This window comes from Musa acuminata, chromosome BXJ1-8 (assembly GCF_036884655.1).
Source record: "Musa acuminata AAA Group cultivar baxijiao chromosome BXJ1-8, Cavendish_Baxijiao_AAA, whole genome shotgun sequence".
In the NCBI taxonomy this organism is placed as follows: Eukaryota; Viridiplantae; Streptophyta; class Magnoliopsida; order Zingiberales; family Musaceae; genus Musa; species Musa acuminata.
Window position 1 is genome coordinate 7470182 of NC_088334.1, and position 27284 is coordinate 7497465.

The following is a 27284-nucleotide window of genomic DNA, read 5'->3' on the forward strand; positions in this document are numbered from 1 at the left end:
TGCACGGTTTTTGGTGCGGGGATTGACGGCGATGATCTGGTACACGTTTCCTTTGCTTTTGGTTTTTCCGTGTTCCCCGTCTCAGCCATCGGTCATGATGCTGCCTCAGCCGTCAGATCTCATCTGTTCAGACGGGCCCACGGGCCCCTCAGGGTTTGACTCCCCCACAGTTGCTGTTATCCTTCACGTAGGATCTTTTAACGTATAGTAATCGGCTTATGTGGCAACGTTAGAGAAAGGTCGAGAGGTCCCTGCGTGGCCACAGTTAGTCACGGGAACTCGTTCCGCCGCTTCTTCTGCACTGTTTTCGCTACCTTTATATAGTACCTGCCGCGGCTCCACCGTTATCAACGGGTCGGCTTCTTCCTTTCCCGCGGCGCAGGTTAGCGGGATGGAGGTGATGAGGCACGCTTCCACTTTTCTACGGCCTCCTCCCCTTCCCCAGGCGGCCGACGGGCCCGCTCCATCGTACGCTCTCGTCGTGCTTAACCAGCGCCTCCCTCGCTTCGCGCCCGACTTGTGGAGCCATGGTGAGCCCGTCCTCCTCCTCCTCCTCTCTCTCTCTCTCTCTCTCTCTCTCTCTCTCTCCAGCTCTTCTCTCTAGAGTTTCCACTGGGGCTGTTGTGGATGCTGATACGACTGGAAATTGGGATTATTTTGTGTTAAGCAGCAAAGCTGAGGATCTTTGCCGACGGAGGGGCGAATCGGGTGTATGACGGGATGCCGAAGTTCTTCCCTGAGCAAGATCCGCTGGTGGTTCGCCGCAGGTTTTGGTTTCTCGATGAATTCTTGTTTAATCTTGTTCGGGATGATGTATGAACTTTTTCGGTCTTCATCGTATTAACCAATTTGTTCTGTAGATGATTTGTTGAAGTTCTATTTGCATTTATATCTTATCTGGAATTCGTTATAAGATTTGTGCATGCTTCTTTTTAGAAATATGCTGAATTTCTTGTGTTGTGATTGCTTGCTTATCTATCTGAGGACGATTGTTGAAGACTAAATCAAGCACTATTCAAATAATTACTTGAAGAGTTTCAATATTTTGCTAAATATCAGTTTGCAAATTTACTAAGTCATGTTGGGTAATATAGTGCACTCTGCGCAACAAGAAAGAACGTTGGATCTCTGGCCTTATGGATTTATTTGTTGATTTTAAATGAGTTATCTTGTTTGTACATATTGATCTTTTTTCCTCTATGTACAAATTTTTTTCCTTTTCTTAGTAAGGTAATTCCATTTATTGGATGGTTGTGATCTCATGGTGAGAGTGATTCAATCTATTGTCTAACCAAGACCTTAACGATTGTAGATGAAAATATAAATGGTGCCTTTTGTGTTTCCAGATTAGAAATTTTGCTCGGGGCAGGGATCGGACATGTGTGTCTATTTTAATGCTACATTGGATAGCAAAAGACCTTTTAAGTGCTTGCTGACTACATTGAAATACTTTCTTTTACCTTGAGGTGCCTTCTTATATTAGTCCCTGTAGTTGTGTTTGACATATGGTTTAAAAAGTTCATGACTGCTTATATTGTCGATCTTGTTTATCCTTTCAATATCCTTCTCATCCTTCCGATCAGGATGATTAACTTGACTTAGGATGGATTTAAGTCAATAAAATAAGATTTGATTCAATAAGATCCTTTCCTTTGTTAGATTTTAGCTTCATGATTTAGGTAATCTAGTGCTGTGGTTGGGGGGCCAAATGTCCCAATACACAAGAAACCACTGGCCCTGTTGCTCTAGATGGTGGCTTGGTCCATATAAGATTCAACATTTCAATCTCAAGCTCTATATGTTCAATAAAGATTGTGAATGCTCCTGATAGTGTTAGGAACTAAGATCGTAGGAAAAACAATTTTGCTTCTTCTCATAATGCAAAGTGTTTTTTTTTAACTATGCTGCTGTTTGCTTTTTTATCTTGCTAGTTTTGCACGAAATTGTTAGAAGTTACTGAATTCTTCTTTTCAAAATTGTCAAAGGTACAAGCCAGATGTAATCAGAGGTGACTTGGACTCGATAAGACCAGAAGTCAAGGAATTCTATTCCAACCTGGTTGGTTCTTTGTTCACAGATTGTCGTATTATATTTGTTGATGTCTTATTTATCGAAACTTTATCTGAAAAGGTGTTATCTTGAGCTTCGCCTACTTAAATGGCAAAGTCTGGCTTAAGTTTTATCTTAAACCGCTATGAATCTGTGATGATTATTCAGTCTGTCTTCATGTGTTAAATTATGATTAATGTTCTGTTAGGGCATTTCAAAAGCTGACATCTCTTAGTCCCCTTTTGTGGACATAATGTTAAACATCAGGACGTTATGTGGAAGTTTAATGAATTGTCTCAATGGTGCTAATATTTATTTTTTTCTTGGCAGGGTGTCAAAGTAGACAATGTGTCTTATGATCAGGACACCACTGATCTGCACAAGTGTATAGCTTTTATCTGTGACTTCATACCTGAAGTGGACAAATCAAATGTAAGCTGCAATAACATTATTGAGTTAGATGCTATTTTATATATGTTTTTATGTTGAACATTAATCTTATCAGATTACCTTGGATGAATAGTCAGATGTGTGAGCAAAATAAAGTTGTGTGCATAGCTCGTAAGATAAACCATTCATGAATAAGATCTTGTGAGTAAAACAAAGTTGAATGCATATCTTATAAGATAAAAACCATGCATAAAAATGTAGATTCTGTGATCAAAATAAATGTAATTGATTTTCTGTATAAAAAAGGTAATTTATTTTCATTGTGGATGCATTGCCTTATACTGTGGAAATGAATGTAGTTGATGGAACCAAGGTTATATATATATATATATATATATATATATATATATATATATATATATATATATATATATATATATATATATATCAGACATACTACTTGATGTGGCCAGTTATTTATTCGACATTCTGGTTGGTGTGTTACTTCTATATATCATCAGTGAGCACATGCACATGCAAAGAAGGATGATCAGACTTCAATCTGACGAGGTTGTGATGGGTATGGGAAATGTGTAAGAATGTACCACAAAAGAAATTAAGTGGCAAACAAACGTTTGAGTTGGACACACAGCAATTGGAACAAGTGATGGAACATAGAAGTTACTTTTGGATTTTTGACTATAAAAGAAGTGTTAAAGACAAGATCTTTGAATGATTTCAGCCTTGATAGAATGCAAGATGAGTCAGTGGCTTTGGATTAGTTTGTGCTGAATTATCATGAATTGCAATAATACATATCTACACATTACTAAGTAGCTTTGTTTATTTCTTATATCTTATATTTTAAGTAGCTTTTCAGATGAGAGTGATTTTATCCCATAAATTTCTCATTTGGTTGTAGCATAGGTTTCCTTATTAGTTCTTGAACTTAGTTACAGATTTAGTTGTGTATTCTTTTAAATCGTTAAACTGTTTCTACAACTACATACAGCATACACACTTTGTGGAATCTCAATCACGGGCGGCACTGTTAACTGTTCTTCAGAAATTTGAACAATTTATCCAGTTTCGCTTAAATACTGCATAAGTGTTGTCTGATCCACTTTCAGTTGGAGGCACTGTCCTCACACTCAAAACCCATTGGTTTACCAAACTCGATGACGTATGCAACAGAGGTATAGAAGATGTAATGTGTTGAAACAATGGATCCAGATCCTGTGACCTTGTAATGAGCCTCGCAAAATAATTTTTCCTAGATAACACCAAATGAACAGCTAAAAATTGTTAAGATATATGTCTGCCAAAGTTTTGCTAGTTATAGCTTTAAAGGTTATGTATTGGTTGCAGTTATGCATTCTAGTTGCTGGAGCACTTGGAGGGAGGTTTGACCATGAGGCTGGAAACCTCAATGTATTATTCAAGTTCTCAAACATCCGGATAGTTCTTCTATCTGATGATTGCTTGATCCAACTTCTACCAAAGACGCATTGCCATGAGATCCACATCCAGTCATCAGCAGAAGGTCCACACTGTGGATTGATTCCTGTTGGCGCACCATCAGTTAGCACCACTACGACTGGTCTTCGGTGGGATTTAAGTATATCCAACTCTAACCCTATATCTTAGGATTTGGCACACTTCCAATAAATACCTAAGATGTTCACCTGTTTCTTTGCAGCTAACGCAGGGATGAGTTTTGGTGGCTTGATGAGCACTTCAAACATGGTCCGCGAGGAGAGAATTACTGTCCGTTCTGATTCAGATCTTCTCTGGACAATATCCATTAAAAAGAAGGCCTGAGACGTATACCGATTTGTTTGATTTAATTTCCACAGGTTGTGAAATCAATGGTGAATCAGGTTTATACCGACAAAAACGCTCGTCCTCGTGCTCTGATTACAAGGGAGAGTATTCATCATGTGCAATATGTATTGAATAGCAAGCAAGTATACTCCCAGCTTGTCATGCTTGAATTCCACAGATTTGTATCATTTGTTAAGAGTGCCTCTTGTGCAGGAACTACTCATAGAGGTTTAATGCAATGAAATATAGATTAGAAGATCTCTTGGTGAAGAGCATTCCTTTGAACTTTTTGTTGAGTCATGTTTTGTGCCATGATAATGTTCCTTTTGCCAATTTTTTGCCTTTTTTGGTTAACATAAGAGAAGTATTAACCATTTGTGTTTTGTTAATACTTGTCATAGCTTTAGTCGTTGCTCAAGTCATGACCGGAGGATATTACTTGCATTATGCCAATCTTTCACTTTATTACCCATTTCAAACTTCAATTTTGACCGAGTCCGACGCCCAAACATGCGCGCTCACAACGGTCGAATTCCGGACTCAAGATCATCATCAAATCCGGTGAAACGCAACGCTTCAAAGTTCAAACCCTCTCCTTCAAATTTCGAACGCCCAAAACCCTCTTCAGCCGCATCACCTCGATCCCTTCCAAGAACGAGGAAGAAGAGAAGAGATGGCTCTGAGATCCCTCGACAACGCTCTCCCCACGTCCATGGAGCGGCCCAGGAAGGTCGCCAAGGTCGCCACCCCTCCTCCTCCCGCGGTGGCCAAGAAACCAGCCCCCGCCGAGCTTGCTCCCGATTCCCGCGTGAGCGAGGAGAAAGCGCCTCCGCTCCCGGCCGTGGAGCAGTCCGTCGAGTACGTCGTTTCCGAGGAGATTACACCCCTTTCCGATCCCCACACCAAGATGGCGGTATGATCCGCGGAATTCCTGTGAATTTTGAGTGGATTTTGGACATCTCTAATGTTGAAAATGGCAGGTTTTGTTGGATGAACTGAATTCGAAAGATTGGATGAGCGTGTGTCAAGCGCTGAATGATTTACGCCGGATGGCTCTTCATCACTCTTCCTATTTGGTCCCGATCTTGTGAGTTCGACTCTTCTCTCCTCCCTATGTACTTTTCTTCGTTGGGACAAGATGAGAGCCGTAAGGGCAAAGCTCCATTTGATAGCACTTTCTAGTTGTTGTTCGTGTGATGTGCCTTCTTTTCTGGTTGGAGATGGATTTAAGATAATTGCTAACTGAACTATCTTGTGGATTGTTCGTGGAATTACAGAGACGGTAAGTTGAAAGGTGTTTGTTGATTTGCCGGAGTGGGAAGATGCTAAACGATTGAAACTCACGAGTTAATGATCATAATATGTTGAGTCTGTGCAGTAAGGTTTGTTCAATTCAGAGGACAATTAGCTTCTTTTTCTTCAATGAAACAAATATTGCGCCGGAAAGTGGGCTTTCAGAGAAGTGAAAATTGGCGTTGAAAAAGGAAGAGATAGGGATTAAAGAAAGCTATCTGCTATCGAGAAACTATCCATATGAGATAATTAATTGACATGGAGAAATGAAAAGAAAAAAGATAATGTAGGATTTAGTTGCTCAGTTAAAGATCCATATTTCTGATTCCTGCCATGACTCTGAGTACGAAGCCTCCGAAAGGGAGTCTGGGTAGATAATAGCTCTGAACTCTGTTAGTACATTTCAACATTACAGTGTGGAAATTTTCCATGTCTTAATGGCTGGTGAACAAGGTCATAAAATAGGTAGAATATACTTCACAAGTTAACTAACATTTCTTTTGGCTAATTTGACCTTTTTTTATGATTAGAGGAAATGTGGCAGAAGTGATTGTTAAAGCAATGAAAAGTCCAAGGAGTGCACTTTGCAAGACATCAATCATGGCTTCAACTGATATCTTTCATTCCTTTGGTCATCTCTTGCTGTCTACAACTGAGGAAAATGCTTTCGACCAGCTGGTACTTCTTCTTTGTATTCCTTTTTGTAGGAATTTTAGTCTAATGTTAAAGCATATTAAGTTTGCGAAATTTATTAGCTAATAAAGAAAGCTTCCTGATTTATTAAACTGAATATGTTCATATGCTTTTCTCCATCTAATTTCTAATTAATGGACTAGAAGATCCAAAATGCATGAAGTGACTCATGATTTGTGCATAAGACCAGTATGATTGTGATAATGAAACCTTAAATTGTATGATCTAATATGTAAGGCCAAGTTGCATTTCCGATAAATAGCTACTTAGTGATACACAGAATGGCCAAAGATTTACCTAAGGCTAGCTTTCTGAAGTCTAGTGACAGACATTTCGTTTATCCCTTTGCAGCTGCTGCAGCTTTTGCTAAAAGCATCTCAAGACAAGCGATTCGTCTGTGAAGAAGCTGAAAAGGCACTCGAGAAAATGGCCATTTCCACATCCCCTCTTCCCTTACTCAAGAAGCTCCAGTCTTATGTGCATCATGCTAACCTTAGAGTCAGGGCCAAAGCCGCAGTTGCCATGTCAAAATGTGTCTCCAAGATGGTTAGCCAGTTCATAATTCATATTTGAGTTGAGACATCAATCAACAAGTTGTTATAGTATACAGAATATATAATCGATATGAATGTCTAACTGATGTATTGTTATATCTAAATGCTGCTTATCAAATGCTGCGCTGCATGTCATTCCAGGGCATTGAAGTTATGAAAGAGTTTGGACTTGCAACTCTTCTTCAAATGGCAGCTGAATTGCTTAATGACAGACTGCCTGAAGCACGTGAAGCAGCTCGGAGCATGATTTACTCCATATATGGTGAATTTTCAAATGACAGTGATCTGAAGAAGGATGATGATGAATCATCTGCAGCAGAGTCATGGCAAAATTTCTGTTCTTCAAGCTTGGCTCCCATTGCAGCACAGTCGGTAGCGAAGATTGTTTCGCTATAGCTCCTTTCATTTTTCAACTGTTTTTGGATTTTAGAGGGAAATTATCAACTATCCCATGCTACGTTGCTTTTTTCCTATGTATAAAATGCTCGTGTGGCATTTCAAGCTGACCAACTCTTAGAGATTTAATAAACATTCAGGTTTTCTTTAATGATTTGTGGAACATATAGTGTGTACATTATTTTTCTGTATATGCTTCTTTTTTATAGTTCTCTGGAATCATAATCAAGCTTGTTAGACCATTTCCTCCTTGCCCTTCTTTTGCTTCTCTTCTCATCCCTATCCTACCATATAAACTCTTAAATTTCAGAATTTCCTATGTAGCACCTCAAGTTTAAAAAATTCATGTGAAAAGACTATGTTAGCCTTTGTTTGACCCACCATCGCCTTTACTTCCTTGTGTCGCTTTCACCACCACCCTTGTGCCCTTGCTATAGACCCCAAGGGCATTGTGCGCACAAAGGGGTGTGGCCGACGGGGCTAGCTCGTGCGTGAAGGCACAAGCGTGGCCAATGAGGCTAGCCCACATGTGCATGCAACAGGGGAGGGGGATGATCGGTGGGGCTAGCCCACACGTGGAGGAGGGCAACCAGTGTTGTTAGCCCGCACGCAAAGGCATAGGCAATCATAGGAGGGGAGGGAGGGTAGCCGACGAGGCAAACCCCCACATGGAGGTATAAGTGCAGCCAATGAAGCCAACTCGCATGCAAAAGCAAAGGCACAACCAACAAGACTAGCCTGTGGTCGAAAGACCACTAATGGGGCAAAGGCCAATGAGGCTAGTCCACATGTGCATGCAACAGGGGAGGGGGATGATCGGTGGAACTAGCCCACACGTGGAGGAGGGCAACCAGTGTTGCTAGCCCGCACGCAAAGGCATAGGCAACCATAGGAGGGGAGGGAGGGTAGCCGACGAGGCAAACCCCCACATGGAGGCATAGGTGCAGCCAATGAAACCAACTCGCATGCAAAGGCATAGGCACAACCAACAAGACTAGCCTGTGGTCGAAAGACCACTAATGGGGCAAAGGCCAATGGTCGATAAGGGTTTAATAATTATTTTTTAAAAAAGAACATTTCGTAATAATTTTTTAAAGTTGAGGCACTATATAAAAATTTCGTGAGAACACTTTGTCTATTTGTCTATATATATATATATATATATATATATATATATATATATATATATATATATATATATATATATATTACAACTCTAATTATTTATTTCACATAAGTGAGCCAAGGCAGCAGTTTCACTAAAACCAGGCAAACCAGCAGCTCACCAAGAATAGTTAACCAAAGAAAATTCATTGGATCATCACCATTCAAGAACAGCATTCTGAAACTAAATAAATCAATTCCTACATACCCATGAATTCTCGACACAGAGATTGCCAATGCTCCTTTGCCTGACGAACGCGTTCTACTCTCTCAGTCTGGCATCGCTTCTCCCAGTATTCAGGGCAGCTGTTTGGACATACAAGTTTAGAAAAGTCTCCATCGTTTAATAAATTTGAGACAATCATCTTAATAACATATTACCTTTGACTGAGCAAGATGTTTAACTCAACTAAATGCATTGCACCAGCATTTACTCCTTCCTATATTTGCACAATAGAATTCCATTGATTACGTATATTTTTTGCTAGAAAATACCTCAGTCAGCATGAATTCATTATGTAAGAGATTTTACCTGTCGACAAAGAGGACATTTTGCTTTAGGGTCTGCTGCCTTTAAAGTTTAAACCATCAACTATCGTTATCGATGCAGCAGCACAACAACACATGTAGCAGAATAGATGGCCACAAGTGAGAGCAACAGGATCGAAGACGGTGTCCTGTAAAATGACAAGATTTAGTAGAAAATGACCGACTTTATTTCACTTGTGATGAGACATTAAAGTGGAACAAAATAAGATACTTGTGAAATTATGCAATGAGCAGACTTCAAACTTATGCAAAACAAACATATCCTTACATAGAGTAAAAGACTCACCAAACAAATCGAACATGTCAATTCGATTTCAATCTGCATAGAATCAAAGAGGCCACATGAAAGTGTTGGTTTGCCATCATCATCACATGTAAGCGAGCAGTCATTATATAGTTCGGTGATGGCTTCGTTCTTAAGTTTGCTTTGCCTCAAGTTAATGTAAAAGGCCATTAGCTCACACAGCCATGGTGATTGGAGGATCTCGATATGCATACTGGGTGCTTTGGATCTGAATGCCTGCCCTTGCTTCGAGCAATGAACCTGTAGGAGAGAGCACCAATTTAGGCAAATTTGCAACACATAAAAGTGTAGATACAAACTAGTATTTTAAATATGTATTTGCAGATTTGCAAGTTGAAACTCGAAAGCACTCGACAGATCAGAGCATGATGAAATTTTCAGAAAAATGAAAGCAATGTGAAATTTTTATTGTGATTGAGCTTGCATACCTTGTCATACTTCTTCAGTATTTTTCTCATGGCAATGGAGTTTATGATAGCATATGCAACGAGGTCCTTCCCTTCTTGTATCAATGCTCCATCATTCTTCGGAGACTTGCCTCTGAGCCACATAATAAGCTTCCGAAAGCCTGATGCTAAATGCAATTTAAGTAGCTTCTGAGCATGTTGATTAAAGCAAACAACAACAGCTGACATCTCCTTGTGTAGGGAGGGGAAGAAAGTGCCATCACAAACTACACGAGAGACAGACGACAAACTGAATCCAGAAAACCTAGAAGAAATGTAATGTTGTACAGGGTAGCAAGAGTTTTAACTACCACATGCATTTAGGATTCATTTAAAATTTGTAGAAAAACCACATATATTAGCTATGAACAAGAAAAAAATTATTGCCGAAGAAAAAAAATAGGTACCAATAGCTTAAGCTTCTGCCAAGACTTTAGATAATTTGTCACAGTGAAATTGTCTAAAGAAAAAGAAGCATAAACCGAAACATCATGAAATCTGTGTCGCTTATGCGTTTCCAAGCTCTGGCAATTGTTTAACATGCCATGACCTGGAACAGATTAAACTGAGTGCTGGGAGAAGAACAAGTTTTGTGTTACCTAGTGGTGCTGGATTAAATCTACAGCGATTGGAAGTTCAACCGCTAGTTCATTGTCTTCTCATTTTAACATATAGTGATAAGGCATATTTTGGATCTCGGCCACGTCACGATCCATGCCATGTCACACCTCTACAGAGCTAGCATAAGGGCTGCCTTCCTCCCTCGTCGAGTTGGAGCCCGTACAGGGAGGCACCCCCTCGGCAAGTCCCATCTTGGAAAGCTCGGGACGACGCCACATGGCGCTATTCTGCGCATACCAGGCGGCGGCCACACGAAGGTACAATCTCATCACTCGAGTGGATCGATCACCACGCTAAATACGACCGATCCTCAGACAACAGTATACAGAAGCTTATACAGTCAAAAGCAAATTGATGTAATATAGTCACCACTGAAATCTGCACAGATTCAAAAGATTTCATCAATTGGAACAAAAAAAGATCAGACCTTTCCCTTGCGAACAATCTGAAATCCCAGAAAAAAAATTTATATATATATATATATTAAACCTGGACATGATATCATTAAAAAAAAATTATTTCGACATAATACCTGCACAATTGCCGGCAAATTTGCTCCCTCCTCCATCATCTTGCTTCTGATGCTGGGACTGGAATTCTCTCCCACACCTCTTCAATATTTTCTTTAGCTGCTTCAATCCAAGGGCAGGCAGCTCCTTCTCCCTCCTCCCCCGCATGTAGTCCTCGTATCTCTTGCAAAACTTCATCTTGTCTCCGCCACCCAGTCGCAAAGCTTCCACCTTTCATCGAACACAAGAAAGGCACCAACTTTTGGCTGAGAAAATGGAGAAGTGGATCCAAGGATCACCAACGATGAATGTGATGGCAATAGGAGTCTATTATATACCAGAGTTAGCCGTCGTGGATTGGATCGGAGACCCTCACCTTCGACTCAAGTGAGGCCAAATCTGCGACTACAAATACTCCGCAGACCGCGCTGCATAGGAAGGTCATCGAGGCCCGCTTCAAAACCGGTCATCTCATTCATACCTTTGATCTCAACCCTCCTTGTTGGAAATGTCGACATAGATACTGTCTATGACTTTTAATTCCTTTCTCCTAAAAAGGTATCTTTTCGGAGGGGAAGACATGACGCGAGACTCACCTGATGGAATCTCACCAGAGTATGATCAATTTCTCGTATTCGGATTGGAAGCGCGACTGCCAAGTTTTGAATCACCCCGGAGATTTGCACCGTGGAGTCTGCAGAGTTTGGTTTGGATTTGTCCTCATTGTTTGTGATGAATATCCATGTAATAATTGTTATTAGGATGACTAATCAATTGTTCTCATTCAGATGGACAACAGTACATCAGCAGATTGTGTTTATTTATCATTTTAATTTTAATTTTCACAAAGGATGAGATCAAGTATTTTTATTGACTTCCTTAATTATAACTTTATGTACTTATGGAACAATTTGAAGGATAAGTTCTCTTAATAATCAACAAATTTGAATGTGGAAAAATTACCAGTTTGTTGCTCTCAAATATTTTTTGAATTTCTTAATTAGATTCTATTTATTTGGAGAAAATTAATCAAGAAATTAGAATTTAAAAATATATGTATATATATATATATACATATATATATACGTGTATATATATATATATACATATATATATATATACACACATATATATATATACATATATATATATATATAGTTGGTCGCTCTATAAATACTTTATATATCTCAAAATTTTGGTGAGTAATATACGAAAGGAAAAAAAGTATTTCGTGTAAATATTTTATGTATTATTTGTGAATTTACGGCTTATCTTGTCTTGAATTTATATTAGGATAAAATTATTTGTTCTTTCTTGAAATTTAGGCAATGTTTATTAAAAGATTATGTATATTGAGTCTCCTCTAACCTTCCATTATCGTGAGATTAAGCTAAATACATTGAACCCCTCTCCACGAGCAATGAACCTCCTTAAACAGAGTTTAGAGGAGGATGGTCTTTATTGCGTCCACCGGCATTTGCCACCCACCATCAAAGGTGCGTCCAAATGCTGCAAGTTGCTAATGAGCTGCTGCACCGGTAAGAGGGATTTGGTGGCACATTCCATGGTGGCCGAGGAGAGTAGAAAGCTCTGCATGTAGCTTTCACGACTGAACAACATTGTGAGGGATGATGTGATTGTGAGGACTCCACGCAGCAGCATGTTTGTAAGAGATTTCCACATTGATGATGGGTCTCACTTGGTATGCGGAAGGAGAGGAATATAAGGATGCTGCAATGTGATTGGTATGAATTCAAGGGAAACACGTCTGGATATAGGAAAAAGAAATAGCTGCAATTGTTTACCAGAAGATTCTTTTCAGGATCATGATATGGTCTTTTTATTTTGCCCACCGATCTGTGGTCTCTTGGATCATGCTGATGTTTTCTTCGATGGGTTTTCATCTGCTTGAGATTCAAACGTACAGGCAAACTCTCAAGTACATTATAGAGAAAGAAAACATAAGGAAAGCAAAGAATATAACAATAGCCCAAACTGCAGGAAATTTAAATTGCATGCTTGAATTCATACCTTATCACTGTGTTTTTGGTGAACTCTACTCTTTGAATTAAGAAATCCAAAGACTGAGTTGAGCTGCTATCTGATTTTAAGTTACTCAGGACTTGGATCACTGGCAAATAATACAGAATATGTTGACTGTTATCAATGTCAAAGGAAAGAACCAAATAATTAAAACATGTACTTCATAAGCTGGCGTTTGTCAAGGAGACATCAAGCAGGTGTACTCTGAACATTATATGATAGTTATTAATTCTTTATCCAGTTGCTTTGTGACTTCTACACAAAGCTGCTTAAAAACCAAGTGTCTGGACTTGTAAAGCAACACTGTCGAGTATCAACCAGAGATAACATTAAAGATGAGTTAAGATATTGCAACTCCTATAATGAACAAGTGGAATAATCTATATATTTTTTATGACATTAACCTTTGAACCGAGAAAGAAAAGTTCATTTGGTACATAAGATGTCGGAGCAAGATGCTTACCTAGCAAGAGTTATTTGAGCCTAGTAAGGGTGTTCAAATCGAATCGGAAAATTGAATCGAACCCGAATCAAACCGATTCAATCCGAACCAGTTCATCAATAATTCGATTTTGAAGACTATAAATGGTTCCCCATTTGGGAGGGTATTCTTCTTCGATTCGGTTGACCGGTTCGAATCGAACCGAACCATTTGGAAAAGCAACAGTTTTTTAAGTTCATAATTTCATCTTTCTAATTGTCATTAAGATGTCTAAATATCCATGCCGGTTGGGGCGTCTGGATCAATAAGATGCATTCACCACGAATTATTACTTTTTACTCTTTTTGAAGCTCAATGATGCTGAGAGCAGATTGTGGTGACTAATATGTTGCAATGGAAGAAGACCCTCAACTGCTCTACTCTCAACTTTCTTGGAGGTTGTTGTCGGGAGGAGTTTCGTCCTTGTGTTGTCTTATTGTTGATTCCTTTCTTCCTTCTATATCTAATATTTTTTTAAGAAATTAGAATGATATTTGTGATATAAATTTTTTTAAGAATGTTAGTCCAATTGGATCAAAATTTTGGTTTGGTTCAATTAAACTGAATCAAAGCACCGAACAAAGCCAGTTCATTTAAAATCGATTAACCGGTTAACCAAACTAGATTAACCGATTAATCAAACTGGATTAACTGGTTTTGAACCGATTCAATTAAATAGGTCCCAAATGGTTTTAATTTGGAATACCTTACTTTAACCAAACCAAACGGCTTTTTCGATTTGATTCGGTTTGGCCCTTAACAGTTCGGTTCGAACCGATTTGAACACCACCCTAGAGACTAGCATATTTTAACATTTTGGTACTGCCTCCGCTATAACACAGCATGATCCCACTCTGCAAGCAATGAGCAGAAGTGAACTTTAGGTTTTAAAGCTGCCTACATAGATCAAAGAAATAACATCTGATGAATTTAGAGGACTAAGTACCAGAAATACAGCACACAGATACCACAGCAACAGATGAAGCAGGATGATCACCAAATTGCACCTTACTCGATCAATACATTCACATGATAAATGCCAAAATTAAGAGATCAGGAGTGAGCAAAATGACCCAAATTCCAAATGGCTCCGGCCTCTAACTTTGTCCATGGACTATTGTGGTCACAACAGACATACATCTTGGAACAGATCAGTGAAACAATAAAGGTGTTTTTCATGTATCATCACTACAATCAAATGACATATCATAATACCAAGCATTAATAAGAAACGAAACGATAGTTCTACCTAAAACAGCAGTGATCTTTGGAAGCCAGGTAAGGTTATCCATTTTCAACCAAGTTGACAATAACAATACCAAATCTCGACATCATCAGGATTAGCAGAATGAAAAAAACGTACCAGTGCACGAGGTTTGGGGAGGGTGAATGCACGCAGATCAGGAGTAGCAGAATCCTAATTAAAAATATATAGCTCCTGAAAGCCAAATCGATCAACCAAAGCATGCACATAGGCCTGAAAGATTTCATCTTTAAGAGTACAATGGCCTCTCAGTCCATGCCCCTGAGACATGCCCATTTTCACAAACATATGCCCTGACCACTGGCTCGCCGTCATCATGAAATCCAAAGACCCTCCTCAAGCAAAATGCAGAGTGAAGGTCCCATGTCTCCCTGCAAGCACAGAATGCACAGCCCAACGCAATCTTGCCCCTATTCGAGTCGCTTATCGTCTTCCACACTCTCGACCGCTTGAAGTTCTTGAACACCCCTCTAAACAGCATATACTTTCGCTTCTCCTCCGCGTGAACGCATCCAGGCCAGTCGCACATGTAGAGACAATCACCTCTGAACCGGCTGGCGAGCAGCTTATTCCCCTGCTCGCGGCTGACAGTCCAAGGCCCGGAAGCCAAATGGGCTCCTGCCGGGCCGACCTGATGTTTCTTCCTCTTCTTGGTGGCAGCGGAGCCGACTCTGACGGTAGTTTCGCTCGGAGATGAATCGATCGGCGAAAGGGCGGCATCTTGCAACTCGGAATGGTCGTAGATGGTGTCAGAGCAGAGGTCGTCGAAGAGGGACCAGCAAGAATCAGCGGTCTCCGGGTGGATCTGGGACGGGGGAATCGGGGGACAACTGGAGGAGGTGGACGAAGAGGAGCAAATGGGGACGGAGCGATGGGGGCCGATGTCACGCTCGAGGCCGAAGTCAGAGTGCTCGAGGAGGACGCCGGCGCGGAGGAGACCAGGGCAGCAGACGCAGAGTTTGTGGAGGGACGGCCAAGCGGCGGAGGCTGCGGTGGAGGGGAGGAGGTCGGAGGGGAGGGATCGGGAGCAGCGGGAGGGGCAGCAGACGGTGCGGACGAGGGAGGAGAGGCGGGAGGAGACGCAGGCGAGGCGGGCCCAGTCGCGGGGGTCGGTTTCCAGCTTGGCGAGGATATTGAGGACGATGTCGTCGGACAGGAGGGCGAAGGGGCAAAAGGCTCCCCCGGAGGCGGTCGTGGTGGTGGCGGCGGAAGAGGAGGAGGAGGAGGAGGAGGGTAGGGTCATCGTAGTGACAAAAATGAGATCTTTTCTTTTTCGTTCTCTGTTGCAAACAAAGGGTTAAGGGCAAACTTGAGAGGGACGGGATTCGAGGGGTCGACGACGAAACGAGCCTCTATTGCTTCTTATATTTTTTTGGTCCTATCATTTTTCCCCTCCCGAAGAGGACCGCTTGAATTTTGTCCTCCCAACAAAGTTCTGTGACGACAAACGTGTAACGTTTCGCTCACATGACAAAAGGGCGATGGACATCCAATCAGGTGGGTTGGTGGTACGTCTTGGGATCTCCTTGATATGATTGTGTCCTCTTCTTTCATAGAACGGGTGATTCGCTGCTATATTATATTATATAGCGGGTGGAGATTGTGTTACAGATGTAGAAATCAGGCAAGAATGTTCATCTCCCATCTCCAAGATGAAGCGGGCAACCGGAAAGTGATATGTTGCGTCGTAAGGTTATGTAAGAATTAAGTAGTCGGATGATGCAAAGTACATTGACATTCTTCCGAGCCAAAGTGAGTCGAAAAGGAAACGTTGACATATATCTTCGGCAAACCAGACACGAGTTCATTGCATCACTGCTTTGACAAAATAAATCGAAGTTTGACAGCACCAAGAAACAATCACCACAAACTTAGTGGCAGCACACATTTGTCTTTGTGAGCGAAGGAAATTTTCACTCGATCCACATTGGCATATCATATGGCTTTGAAAAGCGTAGCAAAGTTTGACAAACGCCTCACATGGTGAGTGAGCAATCTATATCATCCGGAAACAGTTTCAGCCATTTAGACAATTCTTTTACCATCAAAACAAAAACGGATGCTAAACCATCCTGTTAGCACGTCAGCAAAACATCACAACAAATTGAATGGTTTGAGTACTGAAAAATTGTTCTACATTATAAACAAACACAGTTCTTGCATGTTGGGTCTTAATATTTGTCAACACTGATCATAAACATCTTCAACAAAGTTCAGCAGAAAAATAAAGGGTCTGGGTTTATCAATAACAGTCTTAGTGATCATAGATGGCCAAACAAGAATACAACAAACGACTTCGTTCCATCTTGGACAGCTTCCGCATCAGGCAGATTGGTCTAATCAGATTTCGCCTGTGGGAAAAAAAAATTTATCATCGACCGAAGCAAATTCTGCGGTAAATGTAAAGGCAATTAGCAATTCTATCATGGAATCATACCACAGGCGATCGAGATCGAGATAAGCTCCTGCTCCTGCTTTTACTAGGACTCCGCTTGGTAGGACTTTGGTTCACAGGCTCATCACGAGCGGGCTGCACAGATACAGTTTAGTTGAACAATATAAAAGTAGAAGAATAATCCTGCAATGCAGAACTTACAGAAGTTACAGGAGATCTGGATCTTGATCGTGATCTGCAAAAAGTTTCAGAAAACTGAATTCAATATCCATTTTGCTGCTTTAACAACTTGATCCAAAATCCTCAACGTCTCTTCCACGTCAGCGGGAAGGCAGAACAAAGAATTCAAAATACTTTAGAAGCATTTGATTATTACAAAATCAACTTGTGATCACTCATGAAATGTAATTGCTTGTGCCTTCGAGTAAAAGAAAAACTACCTTAGATCAATAGAAACTTGCAAGCCTAGTCAATATATAAAAATGCAAGCATCTATATTATCAGGTACCTATGCAACAACAATTATCCTAATCTATTGAGAGGATTTTTTATTGTACCAATAAAGCTACATCCAGAATCCTGAGTGCAACTTATAGTACTGGGAGAACGTTGGAGAATGGCAAAACTTGTTCCTAGCACTTGTCCAGTGAGGCCCAATTCCACTTGGCTTATAGAATAATCCAGCTCGTTAATGCGCAACCAATCCTTTCTGCCCCCAAAGAGGCCCATTATCAGAAAAGGCCATTAGTGGTAATCATCAAGATGTGCTGCAGGTTTCATAAACCACTTGTCTATGAAACAGCATACCTCACAACACCAAAAGAGTTGCAAGCATTTGTACCAAATCCAATCCAGATCCTAATATGCAATCCAGAGATCCCCGCTTATGCCCAAATCTAAAAAACAAACAAGTTAACTTTCAAATAAAGGTTAATAACCAGGCAGCGTGTATAGACTTATCATGACCACTGACAGGAAAAAGGGACAAAAATACAAAAGATGAATCATAATAGTAAATGTCCAGCTTTCATTATTTAAACCATTTTAGCATGCAAAGTTCTGTAAGACAAAATATAAACTAATAATTGGGGCGGTCATCATTTAAATAGCAGCAGATACTGAAGATTAGATAGCAGTGGATCTACTACAGATATTATCAGGCACAACTAGAATCATGACCAACTTAATAAAAATGATGTAAAGATCAGATAAAGAAAAGCAGCATCGGAGATGGTTTAAATTTTAAAATAACACGACAAACACACTTGGTAGAGAACACATGCCAATCCAGAACCCATAATTTCCCATAAACCTCACAAAAATGGCATCAAGCCCCACCAACATACTTGAGAAAAGGAAATCGTGTTACACTTTGTAACAAAATCACCAACATGACAACATAACACTTTCAAGCAAGGTTCGCAATACCGTACCGTACCGGTATTTCGATCTGGGCTCGGTACCGGTACGGTACAGTATACCGAGCGGTACACCCAGGTGTGCCGAATACTGTAGCATTGCTACAGTGCTACAGTGCGCTCGGACCGATAACAAACAGTCCGCGTACCGGCAACCGGTCAGACCAGTACATACCGCCCGTACCAGACGATACAGTTCGGTACTGCAGACCCTGCTTTCAAGAATACTTTGTAACAAGTATCAATTAACCTCTAATATGCATTCCTACTACAATGAAACTGGTGACACATGACAGAGAAGGGAAAGGGATTCTTAAATCCCCACTTTAGACAAAAACAAAATGGAACAGAGAAGAGAAACTTTGTCAAGCAATAATTATTTGGGTCTCCTGAATTTTTAAGGTTGACCTTACTTTCCTCACACAGAGCTAAACAAGAAAAGCTAAACTCATCTTCTGTTCCTTTCATATCCTAGTATATTTTGTTTTGTATCTCGCTTCTCACCCTATCCATGTATCTGAGCTGAGTGCAACAGCATAGACATCACAGCTTTTCTCACAATTCATAATCCTGTGAACAATAGACTTCCAACCTGAACACATACATACAGTTTTTTTAATAGACATAGCATACACATTCACAAACATGAGTATCTGAAACAATAAGACCATGATGATCACTAGTTATACTCTAATCAATTATAAAAGAAAAAAACATAGGTAAAATTGGAAAATTAAAACAAAGAATAAGAGTAATACTCCTGCAATTTGAAGTAGTTCAAGTAGTATCAAGGAGCTAGCTAAACATTTTAAGAGTACCTTGACAAAGAGCGTCCTTTGGATGCTGATCGAGAACGAGAAGATGCAGATCTTGATCGAGACCTTGACAAGGAACGGCGTGATGACTTTTCCTTAGGAGACTTGCTGCTCAACGTATTTAATACAAGTCAGGGTTATGTCACATTTTTATTACAATTATGATAGATAGAACACTAAACCTTCGGCTCCGACTCCTGCTGCGAGCCGGACTTGGGCTTCTTGAGTTTGAACGGCTACGACTACGGCTCCTAGACAAGCTTCTCTTGGAGTCGTACTCCTTCACCTACAAGAAAACAGTAGGAAACTTCTCAGAAAGATGTTCACATGCCAAGTTAAAGAAAAGAAGATATTATGAGATCAAATACTCTTATATATGCCCGCGAAAATGCATTCCGGAACTCGGAGTCATCTAGCTTCCTAATCTGGAAAAACAAAGAAGTAATACTTTGATTTGTACCGAAGACAAATACTAAATTTAAGAAGGCTTCGCAAATGTCATGAATGATAAAACCAGTCATCGACATAAAAAAATCACTTACCGCATATTTCATATCATCATAATTTGTATAATCGACAATTCCAATCGTACCTGCAAAGATGATCGTGTAAATTCCAGCAGGTACTTATATGACAATGTTTGCATCTGATCAAGAAGCAACATGGAAAATTTTTTATCTTCAAATTGGCTAACCATGAAATACATAGACAGAGGACAGCTGCAAAACGAATGCTATGACAATGACAATCAATCAGTAGCATAAAAATAGGTAAAAATATTTTCATCTATAAAACTAGCCAAAATAATACAGAATTGACAGCCAATTTAGGCATAAGGTGGGAGATTGAGGAAACTGTTAGAATATAAGGAGCTCAGGGTGCCCAGAATTACATGACCAATTATAGAGAACAATTCTATGATAAAAATAATAATTATAATCATCATCCAAGCTTTACATAATGAAGATGAAGCCAACTAATGTCTCTTTGTTTGTCTGAGAAGCAAAAGTAAAAGATGGCATTACCATTATATACATTACAGATATAGTTATACAAAAAAATTCATAAACTGAATATTTCTAATGAATTTCAATTTCTTTCTTAGAGGATGGTGATTTACAACCAGAGGTATTAGTCCAATTCAAATTCAAATGAAAATTCATGGTAAGCTTTGATCAGAAAACAACTAGATTGTTTGAGTAAATATCACTAAAATACCAACCAGCTTTAGCAAAATTGCATTTGTTTGGGTTGTAAATTTACAACAGAAAAGTCAATAATATTCACTAAAGCGAACATGAAGCTACACCAAATTAGAAAAACAAGTTTAACATCAAAGCAACGATGAAGGGCACTTAAGAAAAACAACACTAAAAGCAACACAAGATATAAAATTCAAAATTGGGATTGGGATTAATCAATTAACTGAGATAAGTAGTGAATTTATAGATGAACTTGCATTTCAACCCCAAATAGACAATTAATAATAATAATAATAATAATAATAATAATAATAATAATATCCAAAAAAGACAAAATCAGAAAGTATATCTTTATTGCTCTCCTTTTCATTCCCCACCTCCTCTCTTCATACTTCCTAGCTCCCTTCTACTCCTGTTTCTCCCATTGCAAAATGTTTAGAAGCTCCATGTTCACCAGTTGAAAGTCCACTTCTCAGCACTTCTCTACCAGTATCAGCTTAGCTCCTACATCGCCTTAACAAACTTTAAGGACTATATCAAGAACAAACCAGAGGTAAGGTAAAGGGTGAGGTGAAAAAGCTGATACGCATGTTAGCAATTGAGAGAACTTAGAGAAGCCAGAGGCCTAAAAGAAAAACAAAAGGAGAATTCTAGCTCAAGAATGAGTGGATTGATTAAACAAAATCATAAGTGGACCTCATATCACTAGTCCCAATCATTTTTACTGTCCAAGGGAATAATATCTCAAGAAGTTCCTTTTTTAGTTCACCATGTTGACAGAAGGGTAAAAAACATAGCCAAAGTATTCTATTTGAGGCTCGAGGAAGCTTAAGGGTGTATCAGAAGGGAATAAAAGATTTAAAAAAAAAAAACTTGTCGCCTAGTTGTCACGGACAAACTTCTAAACAAGGTGTTTGATGTAATGCTTATGTATGTCCGTGTCTTTTGGCATGTTCATGCCTTGTACAGCATGTAGAGGGGCGGCCGAAGGCTTAATAGTCCCATTTTAGTTGGGTTGGTGGTCTCTTTAGGCTTGTAAATAAAAGTTGTGTCATGTGGACACGTGCAAGAGATTTTCGGTCTATAATGGACCATTTTACCCTTTGTTGTGCCACTGTTCAGAGCTTGTAAAGTCTGTTTGTAATTTGCATTGTCTATGAAGTGTTTTTCGGAGATGTTTGCTTGTGGATCCCGATTGAGGCGTTTTCTCTAACCCGTTCTCTCTCTTTCTTGGGTCCTAAGGGACATGGGAGATTTCGGGGAGGCTGACCTTTGCGGACGGACACGCAAGGGTGCCGCACGACTTAGGCAAAACCAGCTAAGTCCGTGACATAATGGCAATAGGAGCTTCAACAAATCTTTTGAGATGCATCAGAGACAAACTAGTCTGGTTTTATCTAAATCACTGATCGATCTAAAGTAGGCTCATGAGGGTTCTTCTAAATTGTTTACAGATTTCAGTGCACGCCTTTGCCACAACCCAAGGACCCTGGATGCATTTAAGCTGCCAAAGAAGAAGTGAGAAGGATATGGATGATAAAATCATTAAGTTGTAATTTCTAATACCACTTCACACTTGGCACCTCTCACCTTCTCCATTACAGAAAACATTTATTCCTATACATTCACATCAAGTTTGTTCAATTGCAAAACTCTCATCATATGTCCACTTCAAAAGATAATACATTCTGAGATGAAAACCAACATGAATATGCTGCACATACAAAAACACCTAACGAAAAGGAAGTAATCAGAGTTGTGCACAACTTCAGAACTACCTCCATCAAAAAGCTAAGACAACATATAAGAGCAAAGAATTATATTTATAAATATAAAGCTAGAGCAACTCACCACCACCATCACGAAAAACTTCAGAAAAGCAGACATCACCAGCTCGGCGCATATGATCCTAGAATAGAAATATCCAAAAATATAATTAACATAAAATTGAAATTGTAGCCATTAAAAAAATTATAATATGGCATACCTTTAAGTCTTGCCACGATGCTGACGAAGGCAAACCAGTGACCATTACTACACAAAATCATGAACACACATTTTAAAACCAAAATTAGTTCACCTCAAAAGTCATCCTGTGAAACTCATAAACAGGCCAAGAGGCAACAGCGCACCGCGATATTCTGTGCGCCTGGAAACACCACCACGGCGTCCCCCACTACTATGACTACTATGTCGATCAAATGATGAAGATTGGCCTCTACCACCATGAGCAAGTTCCACCTGCAACATATTGTGGCACAAGATCATAAGAATTGGACAATTATAAATAACAGATAAGTCAGCATCATTATGCCTACTCGTAATCTGTGACCATCAAAATTATATCCATCACGTCCACGAATAGCATCTTCAGCATCACGAGGATCTTCAAACTGCAAGAAGGATTAATATTAGCAACATTTAAAAGCCAATGACTAAAAGGTGTTTATTCACTTTCCTATCTTATCTTAAAATAATACAAATTCCAGCAAGCTGACTTTAGTTACACTGGTTGAGAGGTAGAAAAAAGAATATTTTTTACTGGGCAACAGATACATATGAATCATAAATTCTTCATGCATTCACATAATATTATTTGTTTACCAAGGACAATTTCTTCGTTCATGATTACAGTCATGAATTGCTTCTTACCAAGAGAGGAAGGAATATTACCTCGATGAAAGCATAACCTGGAGGCCTTGGAGGAATCTTCAAATCAATATCAATAATGGGTCCATACTGCACAGAAAATCAAATTGAAGATTAAGGAGTATAAAGATAAAATAAATAAATAAATATACCATATCACCAATCCTTTCAGATCCATAGAACAGCTAGAGTACTCTCTTACTTCAAGTTCCCCAAACACTAAGCCAACCAAAATTGGAAAAATTTGTCAAACCATTATCTTAATGATTTATAAGCCCCTTCAAAAATTGTAACATAAATTAATATGGGGCTACATCAAGTAGTATCTATATATGTTATTTTATTTATTATGTTACAACTCAAAATATTATATAAAACGTCAAAAGTAACTCTTTAATCAAAATAAGGCCAAGCATTGACTACGTACTGAAACAAAATAATGACAAATATATGTAGTACTCTGGTCTCTGTGAAGGATAGCAATAACATGAGATGCAATCACAGATGAGTGGAATAAGAACTTGAGCATACAGTAGCCAGCCATATGCCTACAAATCAGATTGACATCCTCTGGTTCGAGTCTTTATTCATCAGTCTCTTTAAAATAAAAGAACACAATCACTTAAAGGTAGCTGCACAAATTCCATAAGGTTCCCCTTCCCATTTCTCTGATTTCTATCAGGATAGGATGACTAGTAATCCTACATCCTTATTGTAAAGCATAGACAAATCAATAAAAAGAACTTGCACAATAAAAAAAAAAACTTAGAAAAATTACATTAAACAATCCTTTTCTCTGATTACTATCAGGATAGGGTGACTAGTAATCCTAGCATAGACAAATGAACAAAAAGAACCACTTGCCCTTTGAAATAATACATTAAACAATTTGAACAATTCTAAAACAAAAGGTCAGTATACTTACAAGTCACAATTCCAACAACAATGAAAGTGAGTAATAGACTTCAATACAAAGGATTTAAATCTCAAAGTGATTTTGGTTTTGCAAGTGGCCAAACCAGTTCAGTATTGGTATATCAGGCAGCAAACCAACCTCTATCACCCAGTATATAAAATAATAATAATAAACTAAATAACCAACCATTATTGTCCAGTACCGGTCCTCTTATGTGTTGACTGTAACTAACATATCCCTCCTTAAAGTGGCTCAACCCACAAAATTTAACGAAATTAACAAAGAACAAGAAGGCCATGTCATGCTTTAGGCTATCATAGAATGCAGTGTCTTCCACAAAAGAAGTTTATGAACAGTGAAACACCTCATTGTAGTCATTCGTCCCTTCAATGACTTAAAAAACAAAACTTGCAAAATGCATGAATCATCAAAAGAATAAGACCAATATTACAACCGGTATCAACACCAAGTTTCTGACATCATTTTTACAATCAAGTGGATTGGTGATGATCTCTTCTGCCAAATTGAAGTCATCATATTCAGAAAAAGCAAGCCCAGCAAACTGGTGACAACAGTACCTACTGAAACCATTATCATTTTTTTTACCAACCATCAGAATCTTTGTTTGGCACGTGCACACTCTAATATGACTTATTTCATATTCAACTAATTGCAACACTAGGAACTCAAGTAAGATATATCAAAGGCAAAAAAGTAATTGCGTATCTTTGTTGAGCAAAATTAAACGATCAACAACTTGGTCAGTACTCAAACTTTAGAATCAGGATCAGCTGAACAAAAACATATCAAAGTAAGGGATCACAGATGACAGATTTTAACAGCAAAGGAGATGGGATTTTCGTGTGCATTTAATTTCATAAATCCCAGTTACTCAGAGATCTATCTTTCAAATTAAATGCACTTTAACCAATATATGAAAGCAACATCATTTGCAAATCTTCCAAAAGATACTCTCCTTTTTCCTGACTTCTTAAAAGAGAAATTTTAATGGGTTTCAATTATGAATAATTCATATTTGGCTCCCACGTATTACCAACTTTATCAATCTGATAATTATAAGAGATTAAGAAAAGTTAAAATGGACAGAAATAAGACTGATACATAAGAGAGGTATCCTTATAATAGTATCTTTCACTAAAGATCCTAAAAAAGGAAAGATGATTAACAATTCTCTGTAAATATAGAAAGTATGCCAGCATATGATTCTGCAAAGCAGGGAAAGGATGATGATCTGGAACGAAGAACACCGAAAAGAGATTGGCTCGCAATAAAGACAAGTAGATTTATGTTAATGTACAATGAACTATGATGCACTGTACAAACATGTATCCTCCAGATATAAATGAGAACAGCATCATCCACAAGATCCTAGTATACCAGATGTCAGGAGCACTGCCAGTGAGAAATTTCAATCAATCATCAACATTTTGAACACCAAACCCAGGATTATGTTTATTGATATATTCTTGTAAGAAACAATACAAAATATAAGCCAATCAAATAGTAACTACACTCTCTCGACCCAAGGAATGAAGACCTCTGACAGAGTAAAACAAGACCATAGATGTAACTTTTCCTCCGTTAATATAACAGAACTAGTTTAGTAAGAAAAAAAATATGTTTTTTTCTCAACAGCTATTTTGTCCTATGGTAGCATCTCCTAGGTAAGAATTTAGGTAATTTTACGTTCCAAAGGTTAACAGACCTTGTAGAACAGATCTTCCACCTCCCTTTCACGAATGTCACCGGGGAGATTGCCCACGTAGATGGTTCGACTGTATCGCTTACTCATACTTCCTGCAAAAAAGGGCACAGGAATCAAACAGATGAAAACAGGATAAGTAATGGATTTCCAGCCAAACGTTCACAAAATTCAGCATCTCAAAGATTAGAGAAAATCGTCATATCCGAAAACAAATCTGCGCAAAACACTTGATCGTCTTCGATTTCAAGTAAAAAAAACCAAGAACGCCATAAAAGCGAAAAACCAGCCAAGGATGATACAGATTGGGGAAAAGATCGACAACTTACGAACATAACATGGATATGAAAAGCAATCGCAGGAGACCTAGAAAAAAAGCTGAGACAGATTTAGGGATTTGAAGCTGACCTGGGCGTGGGAAAAGGCGGCTTGGCTTCGCAAATCGGCGTCGAGGTTTTGGGGCTTTCGGGCGGATGGCGATTAGGGCGTAAAGAGGAATCTTATAGTCGGGGAAGACCATGCTTCGAGATTCGGGTCTTATATCCCAGCGGTTCATTTTAGGTAACACTACGGTGAACAAGTTCTCCATCTTTGTGCCGACTGCTATAGGAGGGAAAAGTGGGCCCTAGCACACTTCTTCGAACAAACAATGCGGGTAACATTGTCGGTGAATTTACGTAGCAACAAATTTGGGCGATTTCTTAGGAATAGTCTAAATATTAAAATTTTCATATATTTTTATTGATGCAGTTATTCTTAAAAGGTATAAATGAGTATATAAATGAATTTCTTTTTCTAACATGATTAAATAGTTTCCTTGTAAAATATTATAAGAAAAAATTCATTGATATTATGATGCTTTTGAGATAAAAACAAGAAGTCCTCCGTATATCACTTGCACGAAGATCGAATAAGAAGTTTTCTGATTCAATCCTTTCGACACTAAATTAATAATTCGAGATATATGAGTGTGGATGCGAGTGATCAAAAATAATAATCTCTCTTTTCGTCGTGCTGAAAACATCAAACTCATTAGGTGTCACTTGTATGAAGATCGAGGATGGGAGATGTTTCTCGACTCGATCTCTTCGATAATCAAGTTAATAATATGAAATATATGAGTATAGACGTGAGTGGTCAAAAACAGTAACATCTCTTTTCTTTATGCTGAAGATAAGCATTTATACTTGGTCGTAAATGTATAATATTTTACAAGGAGGTAGCTCTCTAATCGCCTCCAACATCCTTCCTTTGACCTCTTGTCTATGTGAGTGACAAAGATAGGAGGGTAGGGTGGGGTTGGGTAGCTCATAACTACCTACCTTGGACTCTTGCATATATGTAGGTAGATGGGTGGAGGGTGACCTATGTCTTTTCCTTCTACCTTAGACCAGTCACGTATCGAATGACGATTAACTTACAGTGTACTTCTTATCATTTATCCCACCCTCCCAAGCATGCTTCAAGGTTCTCATGAGAGGGGTCCAAAGTGTAACGTATAGTTCATTTAATACGTCAAACTTATACCTCTTCGATCCATCACCAAACTACCTCTCGTATCATCGAGGGACGCACCTTGGTCGGAT

The 27284-nt window shown here is 39.0% G+C and overlaps 4 protein-coding genes and 1 pseudogene across 10 annotated transcripts; 2 read left to right on the forward strand and 3 right to left on the reverse strand.

Annotated features, from left to right (window-relative positions):
• Positions 1-16: 16 nt before the first annotated feature.
• On the forward strand, positions 17-4533 carry LOC135587349 (thiamine pyrophosphokinase 1-like). 3 transcript variants are annotated; one of them, XM_065078641.1, is made up of 6 exons: positions 17-530; positions 668-767; positions 1986-2058; positions 2380-2481; positions 3808-4046; positions 4139-4533. In XM_065078641.1, the coding sequence occupies exons 1-6, from the start codon at positions 392-394 to the stop codon at positions 4140-4142; spliced, it is 657 nt and encodes a 218-aa protein (XP_064934713.1). In that variant the 5' UTR covers positions 17-391; the 3' UTR covers positions 4143-4533. The 3 variants fall into 3 exon arrangements, with proteins under 3 accessions (XP_064934713.1, XP_064934711.1, XP_064934712.1); XM_065078639.1 differs by having other exon boundaries at positions 261-530; positions 3808-4057; XM_065078640.1 differs by having other exon boundaries at positions 269-530; positions 671-767; positions 3808-4057.
• A 152-nt stretch (positions 4534-4685) lies between these two features.
• On the forward strand, positions 4686-7350 carry LOC135587348 (uncharacterized). The gene is made up of 5 exons (XM_065078638.1): positions 4686-5176; positions 5244-5350; positions 6087-6234; positions 6601-6795; positions 6945-7350. The coding sequence occupies exons 1-5, from the start codon at positions 4937-4939 to the stop codon at positions 7197-7199; spliced, it is 945 nt and encodes a 314-aa protein (XP_064934710.1). The 5' UTR covers positions 4686-4936; the 3' UTR covers positions 7200-7350.
• A 1144-nt stretch (positions 7351-8494) lies between these two features.
• LOC135586444 (probable E3 ubiquitin-protein ligase BAH1-like 1) lies at positions 8495-11703 on the reverse strand (annotated as a pseudogene).
• Positions 11704-14471: 2768 nt separating this feature from the next.
• LOC135587346 (phytochrome A-associated F-box protein-like) lies at positions 14472-15966 on the reverse strand. The gene has a single exon (XM_065078632.1). It carries the CDS (start codon positions 15821-15823, stop codon positions 14810-14812), a length of 1014 nt encoding a protein of 337 aa, XP_064934704.1. The 5' UTR covers positions 15824-15966; the 3' UTR covers positions 14472-14809.
• A 708-nt stretch (positions 15967-16674) lies between these two features.
• Positions 16675-26240, reverse strand: LOC103993368 (serine/arginine-rich splicing factor SR30). 5 transcript variants are annotated; one of them, XR_001979602.2, is made up of 16 exons: positions 26107-26240; positions 25702-25793; positions 23084-23149; positions 22729-22803; positions 22543-22651; positions 22398-22444; positions 22262-22319; positions 19751-19800; positions 19577-19633; positions 19391-19494; positions 19212-19316; positions 17783-17871; positions 17533-17684; positions 17177-17210; positions 17018-17110; positions 16819-16931 (listed from the first exon to the last, which is right to left on the reverse strand). XR_001979602.2 is itself a non-coding variant. In XM_009413400.3 (14 exons), the coding sequence occupies exons 1-14, from the start codon at positions 26216-26218 to the stop codon at positions 16917-16919; spliced, it is 1017 nt and encodes a 338-aa protein (XP_009411675.2). In that variant the 5' UTR covers positions 26219-26240; the 3' UTR covers positions 16675-16916. The 5 variants fall into 5 exon arrangements, 3 of the variants coding, with proteins under 3 accessions (XP_009411675.2, XP_018686431.2, XP_064934709.1); XM_009413400.3 differs by lacking the exons at positions 17533-17684; positions 17783-17871 and having other exon boundaries at positions 16675-16931; XR_010475850.1 differs by lacking the exons at positions 16819-16931; positions 17018-17110; positions 17177-17210 and adding an exon at positions 17247-17287.
• Positions 26241-27284: the final 1044 nt, after the last annotated feature.